This window comes from Fukomys damarensis, unplaced genomic scaffold, assembly GCF_012274545.1.
Source record: "Fukomys damarensis isolate Sample0158 unplaced genomic scaffold, DMR_v1.0_HiC HiC_scaffold_23, whole genome shotgun sequence".
Taxonomy (NCBI): Eukaryota; Metazoa; Chordata; class Mammalia; order Rodentia; family Bathyergidae; genus Fukomys; species Fukomys damarensis.
In genome coordinates, this window is record NW_022900935.1 from 38,158,897 (window position 1) to 38,170,478 (window position 11,582).

The 11,582-nt window shown below is 46.7% G+C and overlaps 1 protein-coding gene across 7 annotated transcripts in view; it reads right to left on the reverse strand.

Annotated features, from left to right (window-relative positions):
* Vps13d (vacuolar protein sorting 13 homolog D) overlaps window positions 1–11,582 on the reverse strand; it is a 235,713-nt gene that overhangs the window by 44,107 nt on the left and 180,024 nt on the right. For all 7 annotated transcript variants that reach the window (XM_010628171.3, XM_010628172.3, XM_010628169.3 and 4 more), the window contains 2 exons: window positions 4,206–4,338; window positions 1,018–1,213 (listed from right to left, as the gene is read on the reverse strand). In XM_010628171.3, coding sequence (XP_010626473.1) covers window positions 1,018–1,213; window positions 4,206–4,338 — 329 coding nt within the window. The remainder of the gene's footprint in view (window positions 1–1,017; window positions 1,214–4,205; window positions 4,339–11,582) is intronic.

The following is an 11,582-nucleotide window of genomic DNA, read 5'->3' on the forward strand; positions in this document are numbered from 1 at the left end:
TAAAAAAAAAAAAAAAAAACCAGCTGCTTCCAGATGGAAGACATTCTGGCAGAACGCAGTGCATGGCCCCAGTCTACAATCTTAAGCATTTCCCCTCCTGCAGTAATGTGTCACCAGCCAGGTTTCCTGGTGACAGACAAATAGATCCATTTTGAATGGAGATGATTTCACTTCAAGTCCCATGTGGGGGAGCTACAGGGTACAGACATGGCCCAGGCCCTATGCATTCTGAAAGGGCATTCTAGTTCACTCCGAGAGCATCTATTATCCAGGCAACAGGAAAATTCTTCTGGGCTTAAGTCGAGTCCAGCTTGGCTGGAAACACTAACATTCATTATACCCTTTGTTGATAAGAATCCCCAATTAGTTACTCTGGAGAAGGGAGGCTGAAATAGACCACTAAAATGAATAGCTAAGTTAATGTGGTTGGGTTCTGTGGGGTTTGGAGCCAAATGGACCCCCTCTGATTTCTAGTGTCAGCTGGTACAAGATAGCCCGGCACAGCAGAAGCACTGCCATGTTGCCGGTGAGGGACGTCAGGGTCAGTTTGTTGTTGTTGTTTTATGATGTTAGGAGACTGGCTGCAATTTCAAGAGGTAAGAAAACTAAGAAGTAACAACCCATGTGATAAACAGCAACTGTGCGGATTGTAGAATCCACACAGAGTCTAGAAGTAACACCCTTGAAGTCTACAATCTGATGGTTTCCTTCATGGGCACAAGAGGGGGCCCATTTAGTTTGGTGAACAAGGTAACCCTGTAATGATCTAATCCAAATTCTGATCTCTCTAATGAAAAATTCCCAATATTGTCTGTCTTTCTGTATTAAAAATAGGTTTTTGTGTTTTGTTTTCATGTATTTATATTAGGCAAGTCAGAAATTTCAGTTACAAGTACTCAAATTAAAAATCACAAAACTAAAGCAGAAAATACATGATTAAACACATCAACAGGAATTAGGAGAGACAGCTGACCAGCAGGCTGGAAATCACAAACCCACTCCCCTATGACTACTGACCTGGGGCCACTGAGTGTGGCTGTGTCTCTTACAGCCTGTGCTGTTTCTGATGCAAAATCCAGGGCACCTGCCACTGGCTTTGTTACAGTGCCAACAAGCCCTTTCCCAAGGCCGGATATGAAACCGCTGACGCCCCCTTCTGTTTTCACACCTTCCACTGTTGATGTTATAACACTGGTCAATCCACCGATGATACCTAGCCACAAAGCAAAAATAAGGCAATTGCAACCTGGCCAGACAAAAGCAAAAACATTTCAATTAAGCCACCCCCATCCCAGTTTCATGTACCTGAAATGATAATTTAAGGAAACTCTTTTAAACTCTGTGCTAGACAGGTGACAGGCAGGGACCCATAAGATTTACGCATTAGTCCAGTCTGAGGACACATATTACATGTTAGTCAGAAGTAAAGTGTGTTCCACTTTTAAACATGAGAGAAAAAGCTAGGAAGTTAAAAGCAGCCAGTTTTCAATTCCCAAGCATGAGTGGTAAAGGGGCCACTGAGAGGTCACAGACAGTAGTATTAAATCAGCAGGAGACCAGAAAATCAGGCCTTTGGGGGAAGTGTGAAGAAGTTGGGCTCCTAGAAAATATAAGTCAGGGAGATGGCTAGGAACATGTTTTCAGTTTTCCAAGAACACTGCATGACCAGACACTACCACAAAAATGTTTGAAATAGGTAAAAACCTATGCATGCTTTGCAGAGATCAAATATGGCCATGTGCAGTAAATGACGAAGGCTTCACGAAGGGCACCCCAAAAAGCTGCCAGAGCTAGCTAGAACCCTCAAGGGTGAGTTTAAAAGACCAGCCTACACCCAAAAGACAAAGACATTCCAAACATTGTGAAAGCTGACAGGAATGGCTATGAAACAGCCTGAGAAGCGGCCAGACTGGCAAAGGCTGGAAGGTCACAGACATTTCAGGAAGAGGCTGGCCCTGTCCGGGGAGCATTTCCAGGACTTGTGCCAGGGACACTCACAGGATGTTTACCCTCTGACAGTGGGGGTGTGAGGAAGCTCTCTGGGCTCTTCAGCTCTAGTGAGACAAATTGGTAGAGGAAACTCCTTGGGTGAGAAAGTACTAACAATTCGCAACGCTTCTTCCGGATTCTGGGTTCACTGGCTCCAGTGAGGCAATGTCCCTTTCCCAGTCCTTCGGAACAAGGTTCTCAGCAGAGCATGCATAGCCCAGGAGTCCAGACTGCGACCTGCGAGATGAATACCCCAAGCAAGCACAACTCCCAGTTCTACACCAAGGAGATTAAATGAATTCTGTTGTTTATTTGTCTGTTTTGCAGGACTGAGTACTGAACCATGGCTTTCACAGTGAGCTATATCCCCAGCCCTTTTGATTTTGAGACCAAGTCTCACTGAGTTGCTAAGTTGCTCAGACTGTACTTAACTGTGTGTTCCTCCTGCCTCAGCCTCCCAGAGCACTAAGATTACAGGCATGTGCCATCACACCTGACTTTGTTATCTTTCAAAGGTCTTTTCATCCTAAAGAAGAATCTCATTGCAGGCTACGGTTTTCATATAAGCCAGAGCTCAAAGAGGACTCTTCATAGCCACTGGTCCCGGGTCCCCAGCTGGCCTGACTGGCTCCTGGTGGGGCTGTGCATATTCTTGGAAAGACCCTGGGTTGAAAGTGATTCTGCAGCCTTAAACAAATCACCCACTTTCTCAGCACAGGGGTGAGTTCAGCTACAAAGGGAGGACAGCCATGTTCTCTCTGCAGCCCAAGGATGTGATAAGGAGGCAAAGCGCCTCGTACGTGTTAGCACAGACTTCTAACAGTCACTGCACAGCCATTATAGTTGGTAAAGAATAACTGGACCTTTAATCCCAAATGATTATCCAAAAGCTAACTTCTAAAAGTTTATAAACAGATTGCTGTCTTCTAAGTTTTACTTCTAGCCTGATGCTTCCTTGGGAGCTGCTCCCTTTATAGCTGAGCACTCTAGGAAAAGCAAAGGCTTTCTGATCTGAACCTCGCCACAGGGAAAGCTGATGCACAAAAGCTCTGTATAAACACTGCATCCCAAGGACAAAGAGAAAAATGACTTCATCATTTATATTCCTTCCTCACCAGGGGTGTGGCTACCCATCAAGTTCAAGGTCCTAAGCTTGATTCCAGAGAGGAGAGAGAGAGAGAGAGAGAGAGAGAGAGAGAGAGAGAGAGAGAGAGAGCGAGACCTTCCACTTTCCCTAAATGCAGATCATCAAGACTGACCATGACTCTGACAGCTTTAGATGAGCCCCAGGACCTGTCCCAAAGGGTTCCAGTGGTGACCATTACTGGGTACCAGGCAAGTGTCAGGGGCCATGTGAAGCAGGCAAGTTTAAGGGTGAATTCAAAATGGTGTTTCCACTCTCAGCAGGACACACACAACTCGACACACCTCCAGCCCCGACTGCAATGTGCGCTCTGTCACTAACTCTGGTTAGGAGAAAGGAGCTTGTGAATGTCACCTGAGTTGGGTAGGACTCTGACAGGCAAGCAGACAGGGCAGAGGACTGAGTGAGCCAGGACTTCACGTGTGCAAGGCACAGCGCATGGCTCTGTGTGGCTGGTGGATACTGACTGGAAAACATGGCCACGGTTATGTTTCCAAGGGTTTTAAATGCCATGCTAGGAAGCTGCTGAGAAAAACGCAGAAGACAAATGAGTCAGAATTTAAGAATTAAAAGTCAGAATTCAAGCCAATTCTGAGACAACACGTTTGTGCCATCGCTCCAGCTTTTGGGCACATGTATATGTCATCCTGGTAAATGTGTATTTATACAGGACTCAAAACATCTGGGCCACAAACCCAGCAGCCAGCTTCACATTTCCATTTCCTTGGAAGAAAAGATCAGTAAGCAGAAACCAAATCTTGAAGCAGCAGTTCTAGATTCTAGAGGGACTGGGTTGATTACAGCTCAGAAAGGGAAGCCAGAGGGGAAGGATCCGCAGTGTGTACAGCAGTCTGAAAACAGACAGTGCACCTGGCAGACTGTCACATTTCCTGCGCGAGGAGAATCCAGTGAGAACTTGGGGGGCTGTCGGGGGTGCTGGGACATTGGCCCGGGGCCCTACTGCTGTCAGCTTGCTTTTGTCTCCTTCCCTCCATGGGGGGGCAGGGGCCCTGCAAGGAACAGTAGCAGGAGAGCCACTTCCTTCAGCCCAGGGACACCACACGGGACTCACCGTGAGCCAGGCCGTGGATGCCGGCCACCAGGTGCTCCCCACTTGTCGCTGCATGGTATCTGATGTACTCCCGCTCTGACTGATGGCGATTGTCCATCGTCTTCCCCAGGCCGTCTGACAGTGTCCCTGCAAACTGCAGTGAATGAAAACAAAGGAAGAGTTTAAAGCGTCAGCACAAATTTTACTATTTCACATAGTAAAACTGCTCCTAGCTAGGCTTTGGTAAGTGCCAATTATAGAGATTAACTGCTGAGTTATGTACACCACCTGCCTGGCACACTGGTTCCCAAGCCATGGACGGATATGAGTTGGGTGTGGTTGACACTGGCACAACAAGGCTTGCAAAGCAACTACTAAAGTCCCCTAATCAAAAAGAAAAGGAAAAACAAATGACAAAATTCCCTAATGACATTTATTTTCCATAACAGGTTGAGCATTCCTAACCCAAAAAATTTAAACCCAAAACAGTCTAGAATGTGACATCTGAGCACTGCTACAGCACTGCAGGTGGAAAATTCTATATGTGAACTCAGGTGAGGAGCTGCAGTTGAAAGCAGCTGCACTAAAAGTGTATAAAATTACGTACAGGCTATGTGTTTTGAGGTATATATGAAACATAAATGAATTTCCTGTTTTGACTTGGGTTCCACCACTGGATAATTCATTGTGTACATTTAGATATTCCCAAACCCAAAGAACCCGAAATCTGAAAAATTTCTGGTCCCAAGCATTTCAGATAAAAGAAACAACCAGTACTCCTGAAAATTTACTGAAAAATTAAAGGTAAAACAAAGGGGCCTTGCGGGAGAAAAGAGATTTGGGATGCTGTGATGGTAAGGACACAGGCTCTTTCCTCTAAGAATCAGTTAGATTCAAAACAGATTATTGCTTCAGAGTTTGGTACCAAAATCTGTGAAGAGGTGGCTAAGGTACAATTCAAAGGCAGAGGTCCTGGGCTCCACCACTAGCACTGGGGGGAAAAAACTAGAGAGATCAACCTCCCTTGAGTAATGCCTTCTTTCACTCATTCAGTAATTACCAGGTGCCTATAAAGCACCAAGCCCCATCTGTCAAAAGGGAAAAAGGAAGCAGATGGAAAGATGAATGGGTTAGGTCCCCTTTCGTAGGAACAGCAGACTTGAACCCATGACTTCAAATGCAAACCCATCCTCCCACACAAATCAGAGGATTTTATTTATCCTGGTGTATTTTAACCAGAGAAGCTGTCTCATCCGTCAAAGCTGGATAAAAGGACGTAAAACTCTGTTTTGTCACAAGGCAATTTGAAAAGGTTTAAAGTGACAGTTAATAAACCACAGGGTACTTATCCTCATCCTTCAGGCATAAAAAGAGAAGGATATCAAATATATAATTAGCCTTCTCAGGAAGGATCTACCAAAACAAGTAGTTTAAGTGCCAATGACCCAGGACTAACCTTTTAGAAAACTCACAGGAATGTTATTTAGATATAAAGCTCAATGGAAAGACTCAGCCTGCCGGGAAGACCCAGGGCACTGGGCAGCCCTCTGGGAGCCCCGGTCATTCTTCTCAGGTGCGTGACAGATCAGATCTGCCTTGGAAACCATCAATCCTGAGGCTTCTTGACCCGAGTGACAGGTGAGCTCTGGACAGGGAGGAGGGACCACAGGAAGCAGCAAGAGTGCTATGTATAGCCACAGTTCCTGGAGCAAAGCCAGGGGACACTTGCTCCTTTCACTCAGCCCAAATGCTCTCCAATCCAGGGCAGAGATTACCAACTGACCTTTCTGGAAAGGCAATCCCTATCACTGTGTCTGCTTTTTTTTTTTTTCCTCATCTTCTCCGTCACTCCCTGTCTAATAAGGGAATTAAAGTTCATAAAAATTAATTGTATAATTTCCCTAGGACAAGGAGGGGCACTGCGAGATGCTGCAAAGCCTCCTCTGGGCACTGAGTGAGAGGACTCAGATCCCACCTTAGAGGGTCCATGGGGTAGACAAGGCCACAAGCTTGGGCATCTGACTCAAGTGGACCCCAGTCCTCTCTTGGCCACTGCAGGAGCTACTCAACCTGAGCAGTGTCCCGCCTCTAGGCCCTCTCTGCCCTGGAGAATGGTGATGGTACCAGGTCTGTCACCTGGATGGAGGGCTGGGGATCTGGCATCTAGTTAGCATTCTCGCTGGTGTTATTACTCAGCTACCGGTCTAAAGCCAAACATCCTGCTTGTTTGAAGAAAGCCTCTCAAGGTTTCGAACTGGTCAGTTCTACTGGGGCTTAACATTTTAAAAATTCTCTCTTTCTAGTGGGAAACACAAGCCTCCAAAGTGAGTTTGGGGAGTGGTGCCACCTATAAAGTCAGAGTACTGGATGCCCTGATTTCCCCGATCCTTTCCATCTCTGACACTGTGTAATCTATGACCACGGTAGGTGTCCTGGCATTGACTCTGGGCCTAAGACAGCTGTGATAGAAACACACAAGTATCAGCCATGGACCAGATTCTCACAGAACTGACAGTTTCACTTAAATAACAACCGTATTTATGAAGCGGCCAGTGACAAGGACTCAAAACATAAACTGCAAGCCCGATGGAACCTGGAAAGGGAAATGTGACTCTTGTTTCAGAAAGGGTCAGAATCCCTGGTCTGTTGAGGAATTTTGTAAGGTGCCAGTGTTCTTCACTAGGGGTTGGTACAAAAACATGTCCCCCGATACCCAAGAAGCAGTGAGATCATGGCTATGTGAAATTTGTGGGTGACATGTGTGTCTCCAAGAGACACATGCTATCTACCACCCCCGAAAACCTAGGGCACCCAGCTCCTTACAGGGCTTTCTCAATCTCTTACTTCCCTTGGGAAGAGATCTTTCCTGGGAAGAAAGCTTAAATTAAGGTCCCTTTCACCTACTTCTGGCAGCTGGTCCGTACCATAACACTTTTCTCCTCCCAAGAGAATATGGGGAAATCATCTAAGCCAAGTCTCCAACACCATTACTCTCCTCCTAACCCGCCTGCCAATTACATACATGAGGTTTTGAAGTCTGGGAACAAACCTCTGTTCAAACTTCACTGACTGCCCACCCTGCTGCAGCGGCAACATCTCCCTCCCCCTCTGTACACACACCCCATACTGGCCCAAGGAGGACAAAGAGGGTGACCTCTGAGATCACTCTTCCCTCCAAATGCTGTATTCTTCTCTGTGCTTCTCAGGAGCCTCAATTTCATTTTGAGATGGTGCCTCACTGTGCAGCCCAGGTTGGCTTTGAACTTGAGACCCTCTTACCTCAGCCCCCTAGGGAACAGGATGACAAGCGCTTACCATTGAGTTAGGCCCCACCTTCACTGTGGGTCGGTGTTTATACACCTAACCCAACTACTGCAGGACTTCATCTGAATTCTCGCCTCTGTCTCTAAAAATTACTTCCATAAACCAACTAGTCCTTTGTCACTTGTGAGTAAAATGTGAGGATACAGTTATCAACAGGCAAACATTACAAAGACCTTTACTCTTTAAATGTAGCTTTGAGAACTGAAAATTCGGGTAGATGTTGGAGCCTGTGATCCAATCAAACCCATATTGCAGGAAGATTAATCCGATCTTATTGGCAGAGACATTTCACCAAACTAAAACAAAAGCCAGACAGAGAATAGGTACAGTGATCAGAGAAAGGTTTTGGTCCAGTCCACTGGATTCTTAGTACCCAATCCAGGCCATTACAAAGCATGTGAGCTCCTTTTACTTACTTGCTCATCCCTACTCTCCTTGCCCACCTCAGCGGGTAGGTAAATCTGACCCATCTCTCATTCCACTCTCAAGACAGCTGGGCACATGCAGGCTGCGGGGGGATGGGATTCCAGGGTCACTCGTGGTGGGTACTTTCTGGCTTCAGTCTTTGCTGAGGCTGGGAAGCATTCTTCTCCACATCCTCAGCTTTGGAGATGATCATCAAAGCAGAGCAGAGGCCCCCACAAGAGCTACAGTGTCCCTGCGCTGACCTGGCTGACCCATACATCCTTTAGTCCACTCCCCAAACTGTCTTATGGCAAACAAAGCCCGCAGACAGATGTTCGGATTATTCAGACAAAGGTGAAATCCCAGAGTCACTGACATAAAAGCAGCAAATCTTCAGGATCAAGTACAACTGACCAAGCGATCCAATGTGCATGGAACCCCTACTGTGTGCCAGGGTAAACTGGAGTGGGAAACCAGTCTCTGCCTCCTGCTTCTGGAGGTATGGAGGTAGCCAAGCAGAAAGAGCTGAGCCAAAGTCCCAACTGTGACAATAGCGGTGAGGCTGTGGACAAGTGACTTAACTTCTATGAGTTCCTATTTTCTTGTTTTCACAATGTGGACAAAAACCACCTGCAAAGATGCTTGGGAGGACTGGGTAATGTGTGGGGAGCCCACAGTATCGGGCCAGACACAAACAGATATTCGGAAAGCAGTGCTGAGTGGTATCCACCTCTGTGGAATGAGAATACAGTCACAGTTCACGGGGTATGCTGGCAGCTAGAAAGGGATCCCACTGAGGGTGGAAGAGGGGCAGAAAAGTGCCACAGCCACGCTAGATGTGGGATGGGAAAGCTATGGCCCCTGGGAGTAATGTGCAGATAATCTGTTACTCTGCTGGTCATAAACTATACCTCCAACCAGAGGAAGCATTTGCAGAGGGTCAGCTCACACTGCAGAGCAAACGAGTTCGAGACCAAAAATACTTAGGGCTTCAAGTGAAGGTTATCCTAGCTAAGATGAAAGGTGCCAAGGAACAGAATGTCCTGCGGGACACCTGCCATGGCACTTGCACAACCATTCTCCCTTCTTTCGCCGAAGGAAGCTTCAACACTCGCCACACCTGTGAATTTCGGCCATTGTCCAAAGTCATTAATTTCTAAAGAGCAGTATTTTTGGCATGGGAGTAAAAACCTCAGAAGCACTTCAAGATGCCAGTTCTCCTAAACAGTGAAAACACCCTGTGTGTCAACACCCCAGCTTCCAAAAGGAATCCCAGTGCCTATACACATGGGACACTGCAGACCAGCCTGGGTTTGGGGCCTCTCTCCGAATGGCTGATTTTATAAAACTGAAATTCAAGTAGCTGCTGGAATGATGCAAAGGGAAAAATTCACACTGTGTCCCTCTGTTCTGGCCTGTCAGTTTTCCTGACCCTTTTATGATCCTCAGCAAGCACGGGATGCCAAAGGTATTCGACCAGTGTAACAGGAGCCCGGGCTTGGATTTCTCCCCTTCTCTGGGGTTCTTCTTTCACAGTTACTTACCTAATGGAAATTTCCTTTTAATACTCTTGTCCCACTGAGTAATTGCCGGTGCCCAGTATCACCAGGGCAGATGGCGACCAGGTTCCACAGGGAAAGAGAGAAGAGACATTGTGAGGGAAAAGTTTTATATGTGTTCAAGTACAAGGTTCGTTCAGCCGCAGGTCTCAGCTCCCAGCACAGCTCCAATGCTAAGGGGCTCTGCCTGCAATAAACTGCGCTGGAACACACGCCAATCAGAAACCTCACTGTACGCTGTGCCTGGCAGGAAAGGAGCTTCGTGCAGGTACCAGGATGGAGCCAAATAAGCAGGGGCAGAAGGGCCAAATCTTCCTGTCCCCTATTAACTGTGCATGCTCGTGGAAGCTGCTTAACTTGCCAGAGCCTCATTTTACCCACCTACAGAAAGCAGATGCCACCTACTCCATAGGGCAGCTCTGTAGGTCTGGGGAGGTAATTAAAGCAGAATGCTTGGCGCAGTGTCTGGTCACGATTTTCTTCAAATATGTCGGAAGCAGTTTGCAACCTTAAACATCACAGTCGTCTTTAACTCTGCTGGTAGTTCGCAGGAAAATCTTCAAATCACAAAAGAGTTAAGTCACTTCAAAACTAAAGGCTTCTCCACGTACTTTGGTTCAATAGTATTAAAGCATCTGCAGCCAAAAGTCATCTTTAATGTGAGTTTGATCTTGACACTGGAGAGCCCTTTTGTGAGACTCTTGAACAGGGAAGAGTTAAAATGTGATCCAAACCAGTAACTACTAGTCACTGACAAGGCCAAACTAAAGAGCTGGTCCTCTCTTAGCGAATGGCGAAGGGGTGAGGAAACTGAGGAGGGACTTCTAGGGAGAGGGCAAGTGGGGATTTGGCCAAAAATTGGCCATTTTTGGCCCTCAGATTCCCATCTCTGGAAGTGGGGCAGGGTATCTACTTACAGTTCTATTTGGTTGTGGATTATGCAGAGCCCTGGAGGCCAAAAATTGGGATAGGGGACCTGAATGAAAATACTAAGGACATTGTAGAACTGGGACAGACAAACTACTTCAATAACCTTGCTCCACCCCCACCCCACTCCTCTGGATCTCTGGAGATCCAGAAGCCACTGTGTCCCAAGACACGCACCATATCAGGTGCTGCCATGTCAGGGACGAGCCCTTATCAGGCCACAGACACTCCTGTTCAGCAGAGAAACCAAGTTATCCACAGCCACCCCGGATTATCTAGGCATAGGAGGTCTAAAGGCACGCAACAAAGCCCAGCCTCAAGACTGTCCCAGGTCTCAACTAGCCCAAGACACACGCCTGCTGAGCTGGCAAGTCTCTTCTGCAATTGTGACCCAGTTATGAACTCAGATGTTGTTTCAGATTAGTCTGGAAGCTCAGAGTGGTTTGAAGCACTTCCATAATAGGATTTTGCCTTTTCTTTAAAAAGGACTGGCAGTTTGCTATATGGCTGAAGGCAGAGAAATAAGCAGAATACACACAGACTTAGGAAGACCAAATTTCAACATCTGACCAGTAGTCAGATGTCAGTCAGGTCCTTTGTTTTTTTTTTCAACACCAACTATAAGAATTATAGAAGCAAGACGCATCGTTATATTCACTGCCTACCATGAAGACTGCGTGGATTGTGTGGACCATGCCCAGTCTGCCTATTTGGCAGGAGGACAAGTGTTTGTGTGGAGGGTGCCAGGCCTTCCTCATCCATTGCTGAGAACCCCGAGAAGCACGCAGAGGGAAGACTACAGGTGGGTTCTGAACAGTTACTGCTGCTCCAGGGCAATGAGCCTCCTGCCCCCAGACAAAGCTCCAGGTGCGCTATTCTAACAAGGTTTTTCAATCTGCATAAATGGCCTGTGTCTCAGTACATGAGACGGATTAGGATGTGAGAAAAAATTTCTTCTGTGGTAGCCATACCATAAATAAAGCCCACCTTGGAGGATACATTATTTCCACTCTAGGAAAGTGCATTCTGAAAAGTAGGGCCCCAAGTCTCTCTCTGTCACTCTCAGCTGAGTAAAAAGGAACAAACCACACTTCTTTAGGAGGATAGGCTTTATCCAAAAGACAGCACTACCCACAGAGTCACCCAGTGAGATCTTACCTCACTAAAAAAAAAAAAAAAAAAA